This window comes from Pristiophorus japonicus, chromosome 4, assembly GCF_044704955.1.
Source record: "Pristiophorus japonicus isolate sPriJap1 chromosome 4, sPriJap1.hap1, whole genome shotgun sequence".
In the NCBI taxonomy this organism is placed as follows: Eukaryota; Metazoa; Chordata; class Chondrichthyes; family Pristiophoridae; genus Pristiophorus; species Pristiophorus japonicus.
This window is the reverse complement of record NC_091980.1, coordinates 255,699,614-255,723,512: the sequence shown is the minus strand read 5'-3', so window position 1 is coordinate 255,723,512 and position 23,899 is coordinate 255,699,614. Positions and strand designations below refer to the sequence as shown.

Genomic DNA, 23,899 nt, shown 5'->3' with positions numbered 1-23,899 from the left:
CCTGGCCTGTGAACATGGACATGAAAACAGATGCACTTTGCCAAAGTCATCGCCTGTAGACAAAAGTTTCTTATCATTGGATCTGCACACAGCATTGATGTCAGTTCCATCTGATCCTTCAGGCCAAACTCCTGCAACACACAAGATACATCGCAAGGTTGTTAAGAACTGGGGACACTTTTATCTTAGACTTCTCCAACTGAGGTCGCTGCAAAAAAATCACTGGATGTCAGGGTTAGGGATGGAAAGATCCAAATTCATATTTGACATTGGATGCTCCTGGGAGTGCCTGCCTGGACATGCTTTGAACCTAGTGGTTGAAGTAGGCTACAGGATTAAAGAGTGAAACACAACATGGAAGAGGTGAAGATGGGAGGACATACTTGTTAACCTACAAAACTTTTAAAAAGCTGATCATTCAAAAAAAAGCAACTGAATAATAACTCTGAATGGACAAGACCATTGTTTCGAAGCGACTGAATAAAATTAATTCCTCTTTATAGCATTGGATTTCAGGATTTTATTAGTGTTTTGGAGCATCTTCTGTACTTCAGTTGAAACTAAAACCATGGCCTTACACATGACATATGAAAATAAATCATTACAATGAGAGTGCAGTGGGACATGAACCTTTAAGCTGAAGCTATGTCCAGTATTTCATGAGCAGTATTATAGGGAAATAAAACCAAAATAGACAAAAGTATAATTTTTGAAAGGAGTATTTAGAATTTTCTGAAAGGGTTATTGAGCTGTGATGATATATATTCAATTCTTGGGGGTGAGGTACGAGGGTATACCCCCATGAAATTTAGATTTTTTTACATTTCAGTTATATATTTTTTCTTCAAAATTAAATAAAAATAGATGTTACAAGAATATTCAGTGAGTATAACAAAGAAAACCTATGTGTATGCAGAAGCCATAGATTCTGTTGAAGCAACATGCTAATCTTTGATGACTCCTTCCTCAGAGATGTATCATTCTGTTACTTTGTGTTCTCTCAGTTAACCTGGTTGAATACTAGTAATGATTTCTAAGTTAGGCAGAACCGAAATATTTTAAAGCTGGAATCTGAACTCACAAGCTAATAGTCTGGTAGCCAAACTGGCACCATCAGAGTAGCAGACAGCACCACCAGAGTAGCAGACAGCCTGTTCCTCCAGAGCATCAGACAGCCTGTTCCTCCAGAGCACCAGACAGCCTGTTCCTCCAGAGCACCAGACAGCACCACCGGAGCACCAGACAGTCTGTTCCACCAGAGCACCAGACAGCACCACCAGAGCACCAGACAGCACCACCGGAGCACCAGACAGCCTGTTCCACCAGAGCACCAGACAGCACCACCAGACAGCACCACTAGAGCACCAGACAGCACCACTAGAGCACCAGACAGCCTGTTCCACCAGAGCACCAGACAGCACCACCAGAGCACCAGACAGCCTGTTCCACCAGAGCACCAGACAGCACCACCAGAGCACCAGACAGCCTGTTCCACCAGAGCACCAGACAGCACCACCAGAGCAGCAGACAGTCTGTTCCACCAGAGCACCAGACAGCACCACCAGACAGCACCACCAGAGCACCAGTTAGCACCACCAGACAGCACCACCAGAGCATCAGACAGCACCACCAGAGCAGCAGACAGTCTGTTCCACCAGAGCACCAGACAGCACCACCAGACAGCACCACCAGAGCACCAGACAGCACCACCAGAGCACCAGACAGCCTGTTCCACCAGAGCACCACCAGACAGTCTGTTCCACCAGAGCACCAGACAGCACCACCAGAGCACCAGACAGTTTGTTCCACCAGAGCACCAGACAGCACCACCAGAGCACCAGACAGCACCGCCAGAGCAGCAGACAGTCTGTTCCACCAGAGCACCAGACAGCACCACCAGACAACACCACCAGAGCACCAGACAGCGCCACCAGAACAGCAGACAGTCTGTTCCACCAGAGCACCAGACAGCATCACCGGAGCACCAGACAGCACCACCAGAACAGCAGACAGTCTGTTCCACCAGAGCACCAGACAGCACCACCAGAACAGCAGACAGTCTGTTCCACCAGAGCACCAGACAGCACCACCAGAACAGCAGACAGTCTGTTCCACCAGAGTAGCAGACAGCACCACCAGAGCACCAGACAGTCTATTCCACCAGACAGCACCACCAGAGCACCAGACAGTCTGTTCCACCAGAGTAGCAGACAGCACCAACAGAGCACCAGACAGCCTGTTCCACCAGAGCACCAGACAGCACCACCAGAGTACCAGACAGTCTGTTCCACCAGAGTAGCAGACAGCACCACCAGAGCAGCAGACAGCACCACCAGAGCACCAGACAGCCTGTTCCACCAGAGCACCAGACAGCACCACCAGAGTACCAGACAGTCTGTTCCACCAGAGTAGCAGACAGCACCACCAGAGCAGCAGACAGCACCACCAGAGCAGCAGACAGTCTGTTCCACCAGAGCACCAGACAGCACCACCAGAGTACCAGACAGTCTGTTCCACCAGAGTAGCAGACAGCACTACCATAGCACCAGACAGCACCACCAGAGCACCAGACAGTCTGTTCCACCAGAGCAGCAGACAGCACCACCAGAGCAGCAGACAACCTGTTCCACCAGAGCAGCAGACAGCCCTAAATTATTTCAAGAGATGGGATGAAGTCTTTGCAACAGTATCATTGTAGTGAGGTTGTAAATCCTCTCTTACAAAAGATATGAATGAGCTGGACACTTACCAAATACATGAAATCCTAATGTGCACGTATAAGTGGCCCACTCAACATCCCTGACATTTTCAACACTCACCACTTGCTTGCAGACTGAAGGCATCCCTGTACATGTAAAGCAAAGTAAAATGCAAGGACTCAGTCACACTGGAGTGAATGGTAAACAATGAATTCAATCACTAAAATCTGTATTCCACAGGCTATTTTGGAATCAGTTAAGCCATGAGCTATAAATTCAAGACAATAAACATGCTTACTGGGCTGGCATTCACCATCAAAAGTTATTCTTGTTTCAGAAATATTTATGTTACAGCTTAAACAATACAAATCCATGTGAAGATAGACTGCAATCAGAGTGTCAACATCGAAGATTAGAATAAATCTTTAAATTAAATATCTACCTCGATTTGTTAGATAATGCCCTTTTTGTAACATTTTAGGATTTGTTTTTAATATAAGGAAGGATGGTCACATTGCACTAAAAGAAAATGCCATCTTATCTCTCAGCCTTGTTTCAGTGGTAGTACACCTCCTGAGTCAGGAGGCCATGGGTTCAAGCCCCACTCCAGGACTTGAGCACATAATCTTGGCTGACACCTCACCACAGTACTGAGGGAGTGCTGTACTGTTGGAGGTGCCGTCTTTCAGATGAGACGTTAAAGGACATCCAGTCTGCCTTCTCAGGTCGACGTAAAAAAAATACCATGACACGCTTCAAAGAATAGAGGAGTTCTTCCAATATCATTATCAACAATTATCCCTCAATCAACATCACTAAAATCATTTAATTGGTCATTGTTGCTGTTTGTAGGACCTTGCTGTGTGCAAATTGGCTGCTGGATTTCCCTGCATTTCAAAATTGACTATACTTAAAAAGTGATTCATTGGTTGTGAAGCATTTGGGATTTCCTGGGGTCATCAAAAGCATTATATAAGTGCAAGTTCTTTCTTTCTTATGTGGGCGGAAAAGCATTTTGTTTTAATTTATGTTAATAATATAAGATCAGAGACTGGGAATTCTGCGGCGAGTGACTCACCTCCTGATTCAGGAACCGTTCCTTTAGATTATAAAATTGCGTATGTCACTCCACTATTTAAGAATGGCGAGAGAGGAAAACCAGGGAATTATAGCCCAGTTAGCCTAGCATCTGTTGTCGGGAAATTGCTTGAGGCTATAATTAAGGATAGGGTGACTGAACACCTCAAACATTGTCAGTTGATCAGAGAGAGCCAGTATGGATTTGTGAAAGATAGGTCATGCCTGACAAACCTGATTGAATTTTTTGAAGAGGTGACTAAAGTAGTGGACAGGGAAATTTCTATGGATGTTATTTATATGGACTTCCAGAAGGCATTTGATAAAGTTTCACATAAGAGATTGTTAACTAAGGTGCCCACAGAATTATTGACCTGGTTAGGAAATTGGCTGAGCGGCAGGAGACAGAGAGTAGGGATAATGGGTGGGTACTCAAATTGACACGATGTGACTAGTGGTGTCCCGCAGGGGGCCTCAACTATTCACAGTATTTATTAATGACTTAGATGATGTCATAGAAATTTATATATCCAAATTTTCCATGTAGATGAAAGCATAAAATTACAAAGGGATATCGACAGATTAAGTAAATCAGTAAAACTGGCAAATGGATTTTAATGTTGGCAAATGTGAGGGCATCCACTTTGTACCTAAAAAGGATAGAACAGGGTACTTTTTAAATGGTGAAAAACTAAAAACAGTGGATGTCCAAAGAGACTTTGGGGTCCAGGTACATAGATCATTAAAATGACATGAACAGGTTCAGAAAATAATTTAAAAGGCTAATGGCATGCTGGACTTTATATCTAGAGGACTAGAATACAAGGGGGTAGAAGTTATGCTGCAGCCATACAAAGCCCTGGTTAGACCACACCTGGAGCACTGTGAGCAGTTGTGGGCACCACACCTTTGCAAGGATATATTGACCTTGGAGGGAGTGCAGCATAGGTTTACAAGAATGATACCCAGATTTCAAGGGTTAAGCTACGAAGAGATATTACACAAATTAGGGTTGTCTTCCCTAGAATTTAGAAGGTTAAGGGGTGATCTGATCAAAGGTTTCAAGATATTAAAGGGAACAGATAGGGAGATAGAGAGAAGCTATTTCCACTGGTCGGGGATTCTAGGACCATGGGGCATAGTCTAAAAATTAGAGCCAGACCTTTCAATATTGAAATTAGGAAACACTTCTACAGACAAAGGGCTGCATTTTAGCAACTTTGGTGGGTCTGGTGCGGGCAACATCCTTGGTGAGTCTCGACCTTGCAGCTGTGTTAATCCAGGTCTCCGACATGATTTTACCTTTATGGAGCTTGTTAAGCCCGCCTTGCAAGGTTCCCGGCCACTTAAAAGGAAGCAAGTCTGATGATATGTCATCAGCTGGTTTCCTTAAAGGAACCATGCCCAGATACATTTTGACAGTTGTGCTGTCAGTATTCTGCAGCACTGAAGTGCTGCAAACACTGACACGCACTGCACACAGGTGCATGGCTGCATCAAAACTTTCCCATCACTCCCTACAGACGCTTATGGAGAGAGTCACAGCACTCAGGAAGGTTCTCTTCTCTTCCAATAGGCAAAAGAGACCTCCCCAGGACACCAATGCAGCCTGGTTGCACGTTGTATATGAGGGCACAAGCGGGGATGTTGTCAGGAGGACCTGGCTGCAGTGGCGCAAATCTTTCAATGATCTCTGTAGATCACAAAACGGTACTTCAAACTCACACTCAACCTCATCCTGTTGTTTCACTCCTCACATCCCCATCACTCCGCCTTCCCTACCCTGCTCCTGCACATCCTTACTCACACAAACTTACCTTGCACCTCCACCCATCCCTCTCTCACTATCTACATTATTACATCCCCATCCCACTAGCCACCCCTCACACTCACCCTCATGCTTGTCCAATTATACCAACTGACAACACACAAGGGTAGGCACTTGGTTGTTATCACCAATGCTGATGTAAAGTTTCTGCTAAAGTGTTATCAAACATTGAAATCTATATTTTCAACACTTTGCTTCTTGGATAGATCTGTGTGCAACTTTGGGAGTGGCTTAGTGAGTTGCAGTGAATGGTGAGAACACCTCAATGATGATGAGTATAAAAGAAATGGCTTGGGCATTGCAGGAATGCTTTATGGTCTTGGTGTAGGGTGATGCCAACCTGGTGCATCATGTGGCAACCAAGATGTACAGCATCAAGTGAAGTAAAAGTGGCCATGGTGAGGCCATTCCTGGCCTCCTGGACAGCAATATGGTCGGGTGCTGATGCCCCGTGTCCTGCGCAGCATCAGGTGATTGCGGAGAAGATTGGTGTTGTTATTGGTGATGATTGTGTGCCCAGTAATGTTGGTGTTGGGGCTAATCGAGTAAGATTCTGAGGGCCAAGGTGAAACTTTTTCAAGGGCACCAATGTTGATGGAATAGCAGCTGCTGAAGTTGAGATGACAAAAGCGATCTGTCAGTGGTGAGAGGGGTTGCTCCAAGGAGGTGACACTGGATAGAGAGTTCACTTCAAACATCAAACACTTCAAACATCCATAAAGCTGAAAAGTGTATTCCAAATCCTGAAGGCTCCAGATTCTAAGATTGGAAATTGAACGGCTGTGAAATGCTTTTATACCACATCTGCAACTGTCAACTAGTCAAACCAATCTAGAGTTATTGAGAACCCGAGACACTTACCTGACGTGATACCCGGGGAAGGGACCCTCATAAAATACCGCAGCCGGAACCGTCACTTTGGAAATTAACCAGGAGACGGGTTCAGAGCGAACCTCTGCCCCACTGTCAATCACGGCCATTTTGATAGGGGTCCCGCCTCCAAACTCGCACTCGCAGGGCTGGTAAGATTCCAGCCAAAGGGTAGTAGACGTTTGGAACTCTCTTCCACAAACGACAATTGATGCCAAATCAATTGTTCATTTTAAATTGGAGAATGATAGCCTTTTGTTAACTAAACATATTAAACGTAACCAAAGGCGGGTATATGGAGTTAGGTCACAGATCAGCCATGATCTCATTGAATGGCAGAACAGGCTCGAGGGGCTCAAGGGCCTACTCCTCTTCCTGTGTTCCTATGTTCCTCACCTCCCTTTAGCTACCGAGTTTCCAAAGTCCCAGGAAACCCGGCCGGCCAGGGTTAAACCTGGAAGAGAGATAAAATGAGGCACGCAGCCTCATTATAATATTGAAATGACCAACCCACCACCTGGGAACGGGTTGGTTGCCCGACCCCCGTCCTGACCCCTGTTAAAACCGATAGCGGGCAGGTTGGAGGCGGGTTAGGTATGGCTTTGAGATTTTTAAAAGATTCATATCCCGCCCAACCCAAACTCATCCGTTTTGGGGGGTGGGGGGGTTAAAATTCCCATCTGTGTGTCTCAGTGAGGATTCTTCAATCTGATTGGTTGAAGAAACACGCTGTTGCTTTCCTGCACATACATGCCAGATCCCCTGTAGAGGGCACTGCATTGATAAAGATCTCTAAATACCGTAAGGTGCCGCTGAAAAGTGCACAGAAGGTCTGTGGGCAACTGTAAGCGTAATGAATGGTGAGCACCATTCTTTCGCTGCTCACCGCAAAATCTGGACCAGTATATTAATAGGGTTGCAGGTTGCATTGAAAACTCTTATGTAATATATCCTATGCCATGTTAAGATGTCCACACTTATCTATGACATTTCCCCTTTGGTGCCAATAGGGGATGCTCTAATCAAATGTTCCCGTGTATTTTATCACTTGCTGCAATAGATGTCTGTTGTGCTGTGGAGTGTTCAGAGAGATCCATCTACTGTGTGAAGAGCTCCACCTGCTGGTTGAGGTTTGAAACATTTTATATTTTCAAATAAATTTGTCTACATTGCTGGCCTTGGTTGACTTATTACAATATTTCAGTGCCCTGCTCCTTTTCCTCCCAGCCAGCCCTAGTGACACTTGCTTGTGGCCATTGCTTTAAAATTTGTTCAAAATGTTTTATTATTTTTTTTACATTTTCTTGCATCTTCTTTGGCGTGTTTGCATCTGATTGGCTCTGCTTCCACTGCTCACAGCCCCGCTGCTTCCCCTGGTTTGGCCCACTCCCCAACTCTCGACCGGTGGTGCTTGTGCAGGCAACGTTACACCCACTCTCGAGAGTCGGAGTAAAACAGCCTAGAGAAGCCACATCTAGGGACAACGAGAGAAGGAACAGGTGATGGAGAAAGATCGAGAGTGACAGAGTGAGAGAGTGCGTGAGGGTGATTCGGGCATTGCAGAAGATTCATAAGAAAAAAGAGCTTGAGGGAAGAAAAAGACAGAGACACCACAGGGGATAGAGTAGGCCCATTATAATTTTACACCCTGCTTATCACTCAAAGAACAACCATTCACTCCAAAGCTGCTATGCCTGAGAGTAATAACATCCAATCGCAAACTGCTAATGGATTGGCATCTCGTATTACAATATAACTTGTTGCGTCAGTGCTATTGTTAGGACCAGCTGATTTATTTCCTCTCCTTGATAGAGTAAATAGAAGAGGTTTCCCATAAACAGCAGGAGTGGGCCCACTGGAACTGCTGTCCCTATCATTTCCTTAAGATACTCCTTCCAAAATTTCCATATGTGTGAACGTTCCCTTATTTTCATCAGGACGAACAGATAAAACAAGTTGTTTAATAAAGATCAGTGCAACTGCATGGGTCTGTAATAATACAATGGACCTCCACGCTCAACACATCTTGATTCAAAATGCCTTTCAGTGACAGTCTTCGGGATTTCTTCATTACGAAACGTCTCGTTTTGTTGGATGCAGACCAAAAGCTAACTTCATGTGGTCCAGGGGTTCCAGCTGGAGACATCGTGGCAGAATTGACGTTCAAATCCCAAATCACCAACTGAAAGGTGGCTCACCACCACGTTGTCAAGGGCAACTAGGGATGGGCAATAAATGTCGGCCTTGCTAGCGATGCCCACATCCTGAGAATGAATAATAAAAAGACCATGGCACTCTTCTGGGTGGGAAGGGGAAAATGGATAGTGATTCATTCTATCCATTGATCAAGTTAGATGGTGATTGGGAACAGCAGAACTTGAGCTCCACGTGAGAAAGTGGGAGATTTCTGCACTTAGTATCACATATTTTTGAAATAGCCAAAATATAAACTCTCATTCTTACTGAAATACATAAAATAGGTCAGAAACAAGTTCTCTCTGGGCCTCGGTGAGCTTGATTCACCTGGAAATTATTTGGGATATTGGGGCTTTGGGTTAGGTACTACATGATTCATATAGTCAAGTAATGGGTTGATTCTAGAGACTCAGATGGCATGTAGGAACCTGCTCATCAGCATTCTATGCAATAATTAATTCCTACTATTCAGTCTTTAATCATGGATGATGGACAGCTCTGATCTCTAAGGTCTTAGATTCGTTCAGCATTATGGATGGAATATATAAATGAGGCCTACAATTAAAAGTGCCGTGACCTCCTGCTGCCTCTGGCAGACAAAAAATGAACTTGTTGGAGCAGTTTCACGCCTAGTTAATCCACTCCTAGTTAATATCAACCCCGCTATTTTAGCCCCTTCAAGATAGATTCCAATGTTTTTAAGTTTGCACTATTTCAGTGTCTCACTCTAGCATTTGGCTTCTTTGTATTATTTATCCTTTAAAGAAATCTAATAGTTTAAGTTTATATGCATTGGTCCGATGATGTGATACAGGGAATATTGTGGCCACCCCATGTGATCTTCAGTGAACTGTTTACTCAGTAAATAGAGGCTATTTGTTAAAGATGAACATAACACATAAAGGCACAGGTTTCAGATCATAGCAGAGTTGTCCTACTTATGGAAATTGCCTTTTTCCCGTGAATATAAGACAGAAAGTGTTGGTTAAAAGCCCGAACCAGAAGACTCAACAACAACAACCTGTATTTATATTGCGCCTTTAACATAGTAAAAAGTCCCAAGGAGCATTATCAAACAAATTTTGACACCGAGCCATATAAGAAGATAAAGGACAGGTGAGATAGGTTTTAAGGAGTGTTTTAAAGCAGCAGAGAGAGGAAGAGAGGTGACGAGGTTTAGGGAGGGAATTCCAGAGCTTGGGGCCTGTGCAGCCTAAAGCGGGGCAGCCAATGGAGGAACGATTAATATCAGAGATGTGCAAGAGGCCAGAATTGGATGAGTGCAGAGATCTTGGAGGGTTGTAGGGTCAGAGGAGGTTGCAGAGGTTGGGAGGGGTGAAGCCATGGAGGGATTTGAAAACCAGGATTGCCGGACTGGGAGATAATGTAATCACTCATTTTTTGAAAGTACAAGATGTCCTTTGAAAACAAATTCTAAATTAAACTAACTTTTATTCAGAATCTAACAAATGTAATACTTACAGTACAGGATCTCATAGTCTCCGGAATTAGATATTAAATATTGAGAATCAATTGACCAGTCAAGGTGTGTGATAAAACTGGAGTGACCCTATGAGGGGAAAGAGAAGATGACATCTAGATTATACAGTATGTCAGTTATGATTACACATAACTAACGGCCTCTGTGGAGCTGTTGCTAAAGTTGCATGCAATGGAAGATTACACAGCAGTCTAAGAATCTTTGTAGATAAAGAAAGCTTTGCTCAGTCATCAATGCCCTTTGACTGAAATGTGAAATTTCCGACTGAATTATAAAGGCTGCAGTTTTAGAGTAATTGGGAGTAATTTTATCTTTTGTCGATAATGTAAATGGGGTGATATTGGATCGGCAGCCCGTTATGCATCTCTCCTGATCGTCACTTCTATTGAACCGGGAGAGTTGTATAACAGACCGATCTGATATCGCCCAGTTTACACTATCCCCTAAAGTTAAAAACTGCCCCCACTGGTTTAACAAACCACCATTATAACACAAAACAAATATGCAACACACTTCAATTAAGATTAAATGTAACTTACTGAGCATTTACCAACTCGGCTGTATTTTCTGCCATTTTCATTGACTGTGTAGATGTAAATATAATTATCGTGGGAGCCAATTGCTAAATAATTTCCCTCTACAAAAGACAAAGCACAACATAGAATAGATCACTGATAATGGAATTAAAGCAAACCTTTAAAAAGTATGACATCCTTCTCAAAATACCCAATTAAAATAAAATGTTCCTGGTAGACATTACTAATACTATAGTAGTATCAGTTAGAAATGTTAAATCTTACTATCCCAAAAATCATCCTTCACCAGGCCAGCCATTTTGAATCTATGTAAGAGGATGGGTAGCACTCAGTCACTGCATATCCATGTCATTAAAGTTGGACTCACTATTGTCAATGTTACAATGCTGACATCAATATGATCATAGTTATGTCTGATAATGAGGTAGACTTCCGATTGAGTCAGCAAAGACAAAAATTGAAGACCTGCTACCTTAATTGCACTTTTGATTCAAATAAAAAACATTTTTAAGATCTAATTAATATGTGAGTGAATACACATTTTTATTTAAATACTAATAGTATAACTCTCCCTCACAGCCTTTGGCACAAAGCTACCTGTCAGGCTGTCCTTCGCTCAATAGTCGGTTCTGTGATATGTACCATAGCATGCACCTCATTATTACTTGCAAACTATATAAGCAATGATCTAAATAAAAGTATAGTGGAGGCTAGGAATAATAAATGTCAACTAGTATGGAGATTGAAAACTGGAACAGAGCTGTTAAAAAAATGTGAGGACTTTGTAAAATATAATAACTAAAAAATTGGACTAATGCAGCCTTAGTACTGGCAAATACAAAATCAAAAGCTTAAGTGATAGAACTGTGATTCTCAAGCAAGGCATTCTTGAAGTTTGAATATCCAGCATATGCTGATATTCAGACTCCTCGACCTTGCCGAGAAGAGTTTGATCAACTCTCAGCTAGGCCAGAAATGAAGCATCGTCCTTTCCCATCGAATATATCGCCTGTCAGCCATTTGTTACACAATCTCACAGCAGTTATAGAGAAGTTGGCCATGTGGCGTGTCCTGACCTCAAGGGTAACCTCAAATGTGAAGATCCAACAAGGAAACGCATAGAAAAACTTTTAACATGAAGAGGACAAGGAACAGAAATATACATACTGGAAAATATAGTTCGATAAACATCTGTGTGTTAACTTTTTTGTCCAGATAAGAATCCAAGGTCTTGGGAGGGGTGTGTGGGAGGGGGGGGTGGTCGGGGTGGGGGGGGGGGGGGGGCGCGGGCGGGGTGGGGGCTGGTGGGAAACAAGGGCAAAGGTTGCCAACATTTTGATACTGAGTTTAACAAAAAGAATCATAGGGCCCGAACTTGGCGGCCTTACCGCCCGCTGCCGCCGGCTGCTGCTGAGTATTTTGGGCGGTCTCTCCTCGGTGCCAGTTTCCACTAGGCCTCTCGCCGGCAGGAGGAGAGGACCACTGGGAACCGCCCGCTGACAACTGCTAGCACGCAAGGCGCGTAAGTGGCCTCCCGCCCGCTGAGTTGGCGGATTCCTCCGGGCAGGAGTCAGCAGCAGCAGGGGGAAGGACCGCTGTGTGGTCGCAGGTCTAGCCCTAATGGTAAGTATGTAGATCGGCAATAAAAAGGTTAGTAAACTTCTTTTATTTATTTATTTTTTTGCAGCGATTCAGGTGAAATTTTTTTCCAGTGATTTTTTTTTTTCTGTGCAAATTTTTAGTTTTATGTGTTCCCCCCCCCTCCCTGGGCCCGACTCAATCCTCGGTGGCACTTTGGCGAGGATTGCATTTGCCGCTTAGATTGGGAGCTCCCGCCAGCTGCCGCCCAGATTCACGGCGCAAGTCATTTTTTTGCTGCCGGGCAGTCTTTGCAGATCTTTTGGAGGAATCTCCCTGCCAACGTACCGCCCGGTCTCTCAGCAGTCCTTTGGGTGGCACTTGGGCGGGCCTTAGCTTTGATCAAGTTCGGGCCCATAGAGTCATACAGCACAGAAAGAGGCCATTCAGCCCATCGTGCCTGTGCCAGCTCTTTGAAAGAGCTATCCAATTAGTCCCACTCCTCTGCTCTTTCACCATAGCCATGCATATTTTTCCTTTTGAATAAAGGTTTCATTTCTTTCCACGAGAACAGCAATGATTGTTGCTGGAAATGAGAGACATCTGTAGAACGGTGAGCGGTTATTTCTAACTCAGCTGCTAGAACCTATTAAAAACAATCAAGTCTTAAAGTGAGACTAATAACTTCACGTTGTACAGCTATGATCCTGAAGTTGTGAGAAGTCTCACCAGTCAGTGCAAAAACAGCTGTGGGATGATGTCTTCTTTGCTTTTGCAAGGCAGTAAGATAAAATTCTAGAGTTAAACTATTAGTAAACCTTTTAAAAGTGGTGGTACCTGGTGAATAGCGCATGACTGACAGCTGTTCGTTTCCATCAGTGTGAACAGTCACCAGATCCTTTGATTCAGTGTCCAGAACTAACCACCTGTTAATAAAACAAATTCAACCATTGAAGCTGAGTCTTTTCTAAATAAGTGTCTCAAACATCCCCAACTAGCTCTAGCCAGATTGGCCATCGGCTTCTGCAAGAACTATTCCTGCACGTTAAGATATAATTGATGTCTGTTTTGGGATAGCCTGGTGATTAACCAGTTTATCAAAGGATTCACATGTAAAATCCACTTCTGTGACCAGTTAGGTTAATTGTGTAATTGACCACAATAATGAAACACTGACTTTGTTTACGTTATGCTCCTTTCAGTTTGATTAGAACTTGGGTTAGATTATTTAATTGGTTGTGCCCTCCTGTGGTACTGATTTCTGTCCAGTGACACTCGGGTTCCCAGTGCCAACTCTACTGGTCCAAATAAAATAGGCACATGCACTGGATATCAGTTGCTTCCATTTAAAAGGCACATCCAAATTAACCATATTCCCATTAGCAGTGCAAACTACTAATCTGTAGTTAAAAATTACACAGATGTAAAAATGGCCCTTTAGCACAAATATACGACTTATTTGAGTGGTGTTAGCAATTCCTTAGCTCACCAATAGGTTCCACTATTGCTACATATAACTTGCTCACTAAAGCAAAAACCTCAAACCCTTTCTTGATCAGTTCCTCCCTTTTCCGCCCAACATCTTTATAAATGATGAAAGAAATAATAGTTTTTGTAACTATAACTCTAGAAACATGATCTGTTCCAGACTAATTTTATTTTGCCGTGAACTTACATTAATAAAAACCAGTGAAACAAAATAACAAATGGTATTGCACAGTCTGACTGATAAAGAAGTCTCTTGTTCACACTTACCTTCCAGTTTGGGTTCCTATAGCAACAACACATCCTGATGGATGGAAACCAGCAGACTGAGCTGGGTCCTACAGTTTGAAGGAAACATATTTAGAAGCACAGACTGTTAGTAATAGACTAATTGAACCCCACAGTGCTGAGAGGTTGTAAATCTCAGTTGTTTAAACATGTATAGTAATTATGTAGGTGGAATGTTTCTTGTTAAGCAAACATTTCCTTACAATTACAGTGTTTTAATAATTAAACTATGCTACAACCGTATCTTAACCTTGCCTTGTCAAGGCCTGCTTTATTTCCACGAGTAAAAAATTCTCCTATTACAAGGCAAAAATTATTTGAAATGTTTTGACCAAATTGTTTATTTGAATTCTCACTGCTTTCAATTCCCCTGCCTCTAAACCTCCTTGACTTGCTTGTCCTAAGCTCCAAGGACACCCTGTTGAAATTAAGATTCATCACACTGTCTCCAATGTTGAATCTCAAAACTCTGGAACTCCTTACCTGCATCAGTCTTCCCTTCCTCTTCTAATCAACAGGCTTTTAAAGCTCAAGGCATCTGCCTACTATTTCTTGATTAATTTCATATTTTGCCACTCTTTTCAACCATGCCTTTACCTAGGTTTTCCAATTTAAAAAAAATCTGGAGTGTGAAGATAGTGACGACTTGGTACCTCTATGATCTTGCTCCATATGGTCTGGTGAGCGACAGCATCCCAGAGAGTAATATGTTTGTCATGCCCACATGTTAGGAATTGTTCCTTATTTGGATGACTGGCCAGACCCCACAGCTCATCCGTGTGACCCTACAGATAGTGGGGAAGAAATAAAGCACATGAAAGCTTTTGAAATCAACCTGAAGAGCTAAACTGAATAAACAATCAGAGATCAAATTAGGAAGAATGCAGAAAAAACCTTGGCAGATGAATATAAAATACAGTACTTTATTTACTGTGACAAGATTTTCCACATTCTTATATTTAGCCATACTCAATTTTTGTTGTGGTGAAAAACCATATTCCAAACATAACAAGCTGGGACATGGAATATTAATAGCTAGTTTACTCTGTGCTTGAGAAATTTAATACTTTCCTGAGCTATAAAGGAGTTCTTTGGGCAAGAGGATTGCAAAGGGACAGACTGCACAGAAAGCGACCAATTCTCCACAATAGACTACAGTTGACTGCTCACTAATGTGTTCAAATGTCATTGATTATTGATTGCTATGAAGATTCATTGGCCACTGTGTAAGAAGAACAATAAAAGAAAAAGGCGTCTCTCCAACTGCAGTCAAAAGAAGTACAATAGTGTCGATTGAAATTCAGACTGTTGCTCGTTATCTTTGCAGTTTTCTACCGCAGCCGAGGATAATCACAGAGACGGAAAGCTAACCCGTTCTGGGCCTTACAAAATAGACGGGTATAAATCTCAAGTCTAAATGGCCACTTTGATTGTAGCGGGTTCCACATGAGAGATTTACAATGGGGATTAAGCAGGGGCAGAAATGAGAATGGTTTATGTGCGATAGCTGCGTTTGCAATCATGATTTATGAAAGTTCTTCCCAGCAACCCGAGTAAGTTGAAGAGTTAAAGTGGGCATATTTTGTAGTCACCTGTTCCTACCTGGGTTATTGGGTGAAAGTCTCCAGATAAAGTGCCTTGTATAATGAAATTCCTTGTTGTGCCAATGAGTAACACTTCTCCCCTTCCTTCAGTTACTGTCCTCACTGGACCAAACTGCTCAGGAACCTAAATTAAAAAGCAGAGGGGATAACAGACAGGTTCTATACAAATCCAATCAATACAGAAAATGTTATGAAGTTCATTTGCCCCTGCAATAGGATCTTTGTACTAGCAAAACAACAATGTTATGAAATCACACTTACATACTGTGTTATTTGGCTAAACTGTTGGCAGTGTAACAATGTTTTGTTAATGGTTACTGATTATTTTTTAGACTGATGGTAATACTGGATGGAGATTTCATGATCTGATTCTACAGACCTATTCATTTGAGGAATTTAAAAAATGTAACCCTGCAACAGCCTGTGTTCTTCAGCTTATCAAGATGGCATTTCTACATCATATAAAAATGTCACATACTGTTTTATCTCATAAAACATACAGGCAAAGCAGCAGTGGAAATGACGAAGTGCATATCGCTAGAATATAGACAATCTACAACATCTTTTAATGTCTAGTCAATTAGCATATGCATCCTTCAATTAGATAGATCTGAAACTAACATCAACATTCTTACACATACCTTCTCACTCTTTTATTGTTTTGAATTAATAAATTGCATTAAATTATTTTCTAGGAAACTGGGATATTATTTCTAGGGAACTGAATTATTTTCTTGTTTTTCAGTATCAGACACCTTCCCTAAGTTATGTTTAACTTTGGTCAGATGAAGAGTAAAGCTTCTTCTTTTCTACCCAACAATGTCTATTAACTCTAATCTCAAAAGAGCACTAGTGGGCTGTTTTTCACTCCCTACAGCTGCCACATGTATGGCCTCTGTATAAGACTGATTATTCGTGCTGAATTATGGACAGTTTGAGGTCAGCAAGTAGTTTGAAACTGCTTAAACTTACTTCACATAGGATGGTAAGAGAATTTCACTTAGGATTCAAAGCCAGGCCTACCCATGTCTTTACATGTTTCCATTTCATTATGTACACAAATAGTAAATAAAGATTCTGGCGAGGAGTAAAATGAGGAGCAAGTTATTTTCTACAGTTCTGTAAAGAAACTCAGCCTCAAATAAAATTTAAATGGGCAGTGTTTGATTTCAACCGATGATAGTAATCATTAATGCAGCAATAATACCATTGATTAAAACAGAAACAATTGGGGGGAGGGTGCCAGCTCCACAGGTGCACTGTAATGATTTTGGATGCAATACAACAAGCAGTGTTACCAAACTTAATGCCTTTAGCATTGATGCTCACTATGGAGCCCATCTTCATGCCAGATTGTACTTTCATTTACTTTTTTAGTAAAACCTAGACGGACACTATTAACAGCTCCCTCTCCATCTGTGAATCAGCCTCTAATATAAAATGATATTGAGGTCATAAAAATCGGATAGGATTTGAACTGTTTGGTTTCAGGATTATGTTGTAAAGATCATTTTTAAAGGATTAATATTGGTGAAAATGAAGTACAGAGCTTGAAAATACAGGCCACCGTAGAGAAAGCTCCAGGTGGCATAACGCATAGACTTGTTCCACACTGATCACTGTGCTGATCTTTGAAAGCCCCCAGACTCTCCGCTATGCTGGTTTGTGTCTCACTTGGAACCCTGCCTTCATCTTTTATCTCCTGGTGGTCTTGAAGGAAGAGAACTTGGGGGGGGGGGGGAGGGGGGGGTAGTATTAAATGAAAAATGGATGCTGAAAGCGGCACACTAGTCGAGCTTATTTTTAACTTTTAAACAGTACAGTTCTTTCATTGTTCTGAATAAGATGGTAGGATTTTATTTGCACTATCCTAGCAACTGATTTTTGCCTCCTGTGCACAACTTTAACAGAAGTTCTCTGCACTTCCAAGATTCTTTTTGAAAAAAACCTTAACCCTCAAGGGGACCACTACAAACTTTTCATAGTGTGGTGATAAAAGTCATTGTAATTTATTGGTGCTTCTTCTTTTGTTCAAGGCAATTAACTTGAAGCATTGACTGAGTTTATAGCTAAAAAGAAAAATAGGTCCAGGAAACTGAAATGATATCATTATACATCTATAAATATAGAACCAGTCAACATTGATAGGGTTGTCAGCTCTGGTTGGATGCATTACTGAAGGTTTTATCACATGCAACTGCCCTGCCCAGCCAAACAGCTTTTTTTCCCCCCATTTTCAATATTTTTCTAACTAATACATGAAAGTGTTCAAAAAAACTGAAACAGAAAACTACACAATTTTACTAATGCCTCTATGATTTTTTCTTCCGAGTTGCTTGCAGCAGTGTCCAGGAGGAACATCGGTATTGTTAGACAGTAAAAGACCAAGGTCCATCTAGTTTGTCTTTTACCATCCTGGCAGTTGAATGATACAATGATAGTGGAGTTGTTTACTAATCATAGCAATCAACCTCTATCAATTAGTCTGCAACGACCCCGATAGGCACGAGGAAAACCCCAGTGGTGGAGAGCGTTGGGTCCAAAGCACTCCCAAGCACTGCTACACTTACCGCATGTCATGCCACAAATTTCTCATGTACTGTATCCCAATTCTTAATCGTTAAGGAGATTAATGTTTAATTGCCAGGACAATCCTAACAAGACTACCAAAGATCGACCCTGTTTATACAATTACAGAACTGTTTTGGGGAGGAGTATAATCAATGACTTATTAGTAGACTGAAGAATATACAATAACGGAGCCAGAGTTGGAATGTTGGTATGTAGGAGTTGGGAAATTATACCACTATTAGCTTTGAAGTCTCACCTCCGTTTCTTGCATCTTCTGGTAGTTGCGGTCCCAGGAGATCAGCTTGCGGTCTTTTCCTCCACCTGATACGAGAGTGCCATCACGCAGCATGCAAAGTGCAAATATACCCCCTTCATGGGCCCCCTGAATAGCATAGCTAATGCGGTTGGTACCTAAAATAAATTGTATTTAACAGAAAAAATTAACAAAGCATTCTAGATTATTTTTGCTTCAGTAGTTACAAAACCACTTGGAAAGTGATCAAATATTTGGCATTAGTATTCATTAGCAAATTACAATAAAGGAGGGGAACTTGACTTTTTCCTCTTAATGTGTTTTGCTATAAGCAAAGTGATTTTTGGAGCGGAGTGATCATTTCATTCATTCTATTCACATTATGGGCTCTAAAGCTAAGTGGTTTGGGGAGGCACGATATTATGAGCCACAAATAGAGGAGCATCGATACCCTCCTAATGGGTGGTTTGTTGAAATGTCAACAAACTTCTCAGGCTAGATTTTCAAATTTAGCAGGAAATCGTGGTAAGTGCAAGCCTGAATTCCCAACACACACTCTGATACACAACATTCTGCAACAAGTGCATCGGATTGAGCAACATAAAAGCAAGCTGAAACCAGCTGCACTTTCTATGTATGCAATGAACGTGATCAACTTGCTCTAATAAACTATGTGCAGGAATTTTTTTTAAATGTGACATCTCGGTACTGACGGATTTACAGAGCAGAGAAAAGGAGTGATTAGATGATGTGGTTGGGTGAACCCTGTTGTGTAATTCACCAGTTGAATGGAGAGTTATGCAATGGGATTTTGGGGTTGTCATGGGCACACAGCTTTGTGAGAGGCAGAGGCAGATTCAGGGGCCTCTGTTGGGAATCGCCTTTACATTTGGTTTCCAACGATCATAAAGATTAACTGTTGCCTAAAGTTGCAAGTACACTTCTGAATTTCATGAATACATAGCTTACATCTCCAGGTCCAGAGATTACAGAAACATATAATATTATGAGGGGGATTAACAGGGTAGATGCTGAGAAGTTGTTTCCCCTGGCTGGAGAGTCTAGAATTAGGGGGCATAATCTCAGGATAAAGGGCTGGCCATTTAAGATTGAGATGAAGAGGAATTTCTTCACTCAGAGGGTTGTGAATATTTGGAATTCTCTAGCCCAAAGGGCTGTGGATGCTGAACCGTTGAGCATATTCAAGGATCGATAGATTTTTGGACTCTCGGGGAATTTGGGGATCAAGCGGGCAAGTGGAGTTGAGGTCGAAGATCTTATTGAACGGTGGAGCAGGCTCGAAGGGCCTACTTCTGCTCCTAATTCTTATGTTCTTATGTTCTTAAGCCTGCATGTAGGTGTGACCCTTGCACCAGATGCTCAATTTGTCAAGTGAAATAATTCTAACAGTTGGTTCAGAGAAGGTGTGTCCAAGCTGTTAGCCTCTGAGGGCCATTTACCATGGAGTCTCAGGGGCCATGTAAAGTTTAAGTCCATATTCTCATTAATTTGCATATATCTCAAGCTTCTGATATTAACAGATCTTGATTTTATGATCGAAGATTTATCCATCATTGAGGCAATGAACAGCCCTTTCCAATAACCACAGAATTCAAATAAGACAAACCAGCGAATAATAAACACAAGCACAAAAGGACTGGGGAGGAGTTAAACTAATATGGCAGGGGGATGGGAACCAATGCAGGGAGACAGAGGAAAACAAAAAGGAGACAAAAGCAAAAGACAGAAAGGAGATGAGTAAAAGTGGAGGGCAGAGAAACCCAAGGCAAAAAACAAAAAGGGCCACTGAATGTAAAGGGGCTGCAGGAGGGGTCAAAACTAAAAATCATGGTTTAAAAACTAGTATTAAAATACTCTACCAAAACGCACGCAGCATTCGAAATAAAGTAAATGAGTTGACGGCACAAATCATTACAAATGGGTATGATTTGGTGGCCATTACAGAAACCTGGTTGCAGGGTGGCCAAGACTGGGAATTAAACATACAGGGGTATCTGACAATTCGGAAAGATAGACAAGAAGGGAAAGGAGGTGGGTGAGCTCTGTTAATAAAGGATGATATCAGGGCAGTTGTGAGAGACGATATTGGCTCTAATGAACAAAATGTTGAATCATTGTGAGCGGAGATTAGAGATAGTAAGGGGAAAAAGTCACTGGTGGGCATAGTTTATAGGCCCCCAAATAATAACTTCACGGTGGGGCGGGCAATAATCAAGGGAATAATGGAGGCATGTGAAAAAGGAATGGCAGTAATCATGGGGGATTTTAACCTACATATCGATTGGTCAAATCAAATCGCACGGGGTAGCCTGGAGGAGGAATTCATAGAATGCATACGGGATTGTTTCTGAGAACAGTATGTTACAGAACCTACAAGGGAGCAAGCTATCTTAGATCTGGTCCTGTGCAATGAGACAGGAATAATAAACGATCTCCTAGTTAAAGATCCTCTCGGAATGAGTGATCACAGTATGGTTGAATTTGTAATACAGATTGAGGGTGAGGAAGTAGTGTCTCAAACGAGCATACTATGCTTAAACAAAGGGGAGTACAGTGGGATGAGGGCAGAGTTGGCTAAAGTAGACTGGGAACACAGACTAAACGGTGGCACAATTGAGGAACAGTGGAGGACTTTTAAGGAGTTCTTTCATAGTGCTCAACAAAAATATATTCCAGTGAAAAAGAAGGGCGGTAAGAGAAGGGATAACCAGCCGTGGATAACCAAGGAAATAAAGGAGAGTATCAAATTAAAAACCAATGCGTATAAGGTGGCCAAGGTTAGTGGGAAACTAGAAGATTGGGAAAATTTCAAACGACAGCAAAGAATGACTAAGAAAGCAATAAAGAAAGGAAAGATAGATTATGAAGGTAAACTTGCGCAAAACATAAAAACGGACAGTAAAAGCTTTTACAGATATATAAAACGGAAAAGAGTGACTAAAGTAAATGTTGGTCCCTTAGAAGATGAGAAGGGTGATTTAACAATGGGAAATGTGGAAATGGCTGAGACCTTAAACAATTATTTTGCTTCGGTCTTCACAGTGGAAGACACAGAAACCATGCCAGAAATTGCTGGTCACAGGAATATGGGAAGGGAGGACCTTGAGACAATCACTATCACTAGGGGGGTAATGCTGAACAGGCTAATGGGACTCAAGGTAGACAAGTCCCCTGGTCCTGATGAAATGCATCCCAGGGTATTAAAAGAGATGGCGGAAGTTATAGCAGAGGCATTCGTTAAAATCTACCAAAATTCTCTGGACTCTGGGGAGGTACCAGCGGATTGGAAAGCAGCTAATGTAACGCCTCTGTTTAAAAAAGGGGGCAGACAAAAGGCAGGTAACTATAGGCCGGTTAGTTTAACATCTGTAGTGGGGAAAATGCTTGAAACTATCATTAAGGAAGAAATAGCGGGACATCTAGATAGGAATAGTGCAATCAAGCAGACGCAGCATGGATTCATGAAGGGGAAATCATGTTTAACTAATTTACTGGAATTCTTTGAGGATATAACGAGCATGGTGGATAGAGGTGTACCGATGGATGTGGTGTATTTAGATTTCCAAAAGGCATTCGATAAGGTGCCACACAAAAGGTTACTGCAGAAGATAAAGGTACACGGAGTCAGTGAAAATGTATTAGCATGGATAGAGAATTGGCTGGCTAACAGAAAGCAGAGAGTCGGGATAAATGGGTCCTTTTCGGGTTGGAAATCGGTGGTTAGTGGTGTGCCACAGGGATCGGTGCTGGGACCACAACTGTTTACAATATACATAGATGACCTGGAAGAGGGGACAGAGTGTAGTGTAACAAAATTTGCAGATGACACAAAGTTTAGTGAGAAAGCGGGTTGTGTAGAGGACACAGAGAGGCTGCAAAGAGATTTAGATAGGTTAAGCGAATGGGCTAAGGTTTGGCAGATGGAATACAATGTCGGAAAGTGTGAGGTCATCCACCTTGGGAAGAAAAGGGAATATTATTTGAATGGGGAGAAATTACAACATGCTGCGGTGCAGAGGGACCTGGGGGTCCTTGTGCATGAATCCCAAAAAGTTAGTTTGCAGGTGCAACAGGTAATCAGGAAGGCGAATGGAATGTTGGCCTTCATTGCGAGAGGGATGGAGTACAAAAGCAGGGAGGTCCTTCTGCAACTGTACAGGGTATTGGTGAGGCCGCACCTGGAGTACCGCATGCAGTTTTGGTCACCTTACTTAAGGAAGGATATACTAGCTTTGGAGGGGGTACAGAGACGATTCACTAGGCTGATTCCAGAGATGAGGGGGTTACCTTATGAAGATAGATTGAGTAGACTGGGTCTTTACTCATTGGATTTCAGAAGGATGAGGGGTGATCTTATCGAAACATTTAAAATAATGAAAGGGATGGACAAGATAGAGGCAGAGAGGTTGTTTCCACTGGTCGGGGAGACTAGAACTAGGGGGCACAACCTCAAAATACGGGGGAGCCAATTTAAAACCGAGTTGATAAGGAATTTCTTCTCCCAGAGGGTTGTGAATCTGTGGAATTCTCTGCCCAAGGAAGCAGTTGAGGCTAGCTCATTGAATGTATTCAAGTCACAGATAGATAGATTTTTAACCAATAAGGTAATTAAGGGTTATGGGGAGCGGGCGGGTAAGTGGAGCTGAGTCCACGGCCAGATCAGCCATGATCTTGTTGAATGGCGGAGCAGGCTCGAGGGGCTAGATGGCCTACTCCTGTTCCTAATTCTTATATTCTTATGTTCTTATGTTCTTATGAGTTGCCCGAGTCTCCATTGGGCCAGAACTCTGGGGTCACAGGTGGACACCCTGCTTCAGTGGGATACAAAACAAGGTTGCAATGAAGAATTGTTTTTTTTAAGATCTCCATTTTCTGACACTTTCCTCCTCCTCTCCTGTAGGTGCTGACTCCTTGCTGGGATACAATTTCATAGCTGCCAGGGGCTTCCCAGTAATGACTCAAGAGGCCATCATCATGTTTGACCCGAGGTGTGAGAGGTCAGCAGAGTACTCGACCATCAGAGCATCACAGCAGAACCTGAGCATGTCCTCAGCCAGTGTCCAACACCCGTACTTCAAGTAGCAATTGCTGGCATGTGATCAGGAGCAGGATCTCTGGCCCTCCCTTACCCAATGGCAATGAAACCAATTGTGACACCCCAATCATCAACTTAGCTGAGATCAATTAATTCAGCACAAATATGTGATCAAATATGGTGCCTTTCTGGTCTACAAGGTTCGGCTTCTCAGCGTCTTAACCAACAGATCCTTCAAGGAAACCCGAACATTTTTATTGAAGTCAAAAATATGTTTTTTGTGATATTTAACAATCAGGGGCAGAAATTCAGCTGCTTAGCACCTCCAGTTACTGCCTGGGGTGGGGGCGGGGGGGC

General features: G+C 42.4%; 1 protein-coding gene across 8 annotated transcripts in view; it reads right to left on the bottom strand.

Moving 5' to 3' along the window:
* eml1 (EMAP like 1) overlaps nucleotides 1–23,899 on the bottom strand; it is a 315,675-nt gene that overhangs the window by 3,119 nt on the left and 288,657 nt on the right. For all 8 annotated transcript variants that reach the window (XM_070879355.1, XM_070879349.1, XM_070879351.1 and 5 more), the window contains 9 exons: nucleotides 18,490–18,644; nucleotides 15,661–15,786; nucleotides 14,712–14,843; nucleotides 14,041–14,108; nucleotides 13,123–13,211; nucleotides 10,711–10,808; nucleotides 10,153–10,240; nucleotides 2,750–2,845; nucleotides 1–131 (listed from right to left, as the gene is read on the bottom strand). In XM_070879355.1, the coding sequence (XP_070735456.1) occupies nucleotides 1–131; nucleotides 2,750–2,845; nucleotides 10,153–10,240; nucleotides 10,711–10,808; nucleotides 13,123–13,211; nucleotides 14,041–14,108; nucleotides 14,712–14,843; nucleotides 15,661–15,786; nucleotides 18,490–18,644 (983 nt within the window). The remainder of the gene's footprint in view (nucleotides 132–2,749; nucleotides 2,846–10,152; nucleotides 10,241–10,710; nucleotides 10,809–13,122; nucleotides 13,212–14,040; nucleotides 14,109–14,711; nucleotides 14,844–15,660; nucleotides 15,787–18,489; nucleotides 18,645–23,899) is intronic.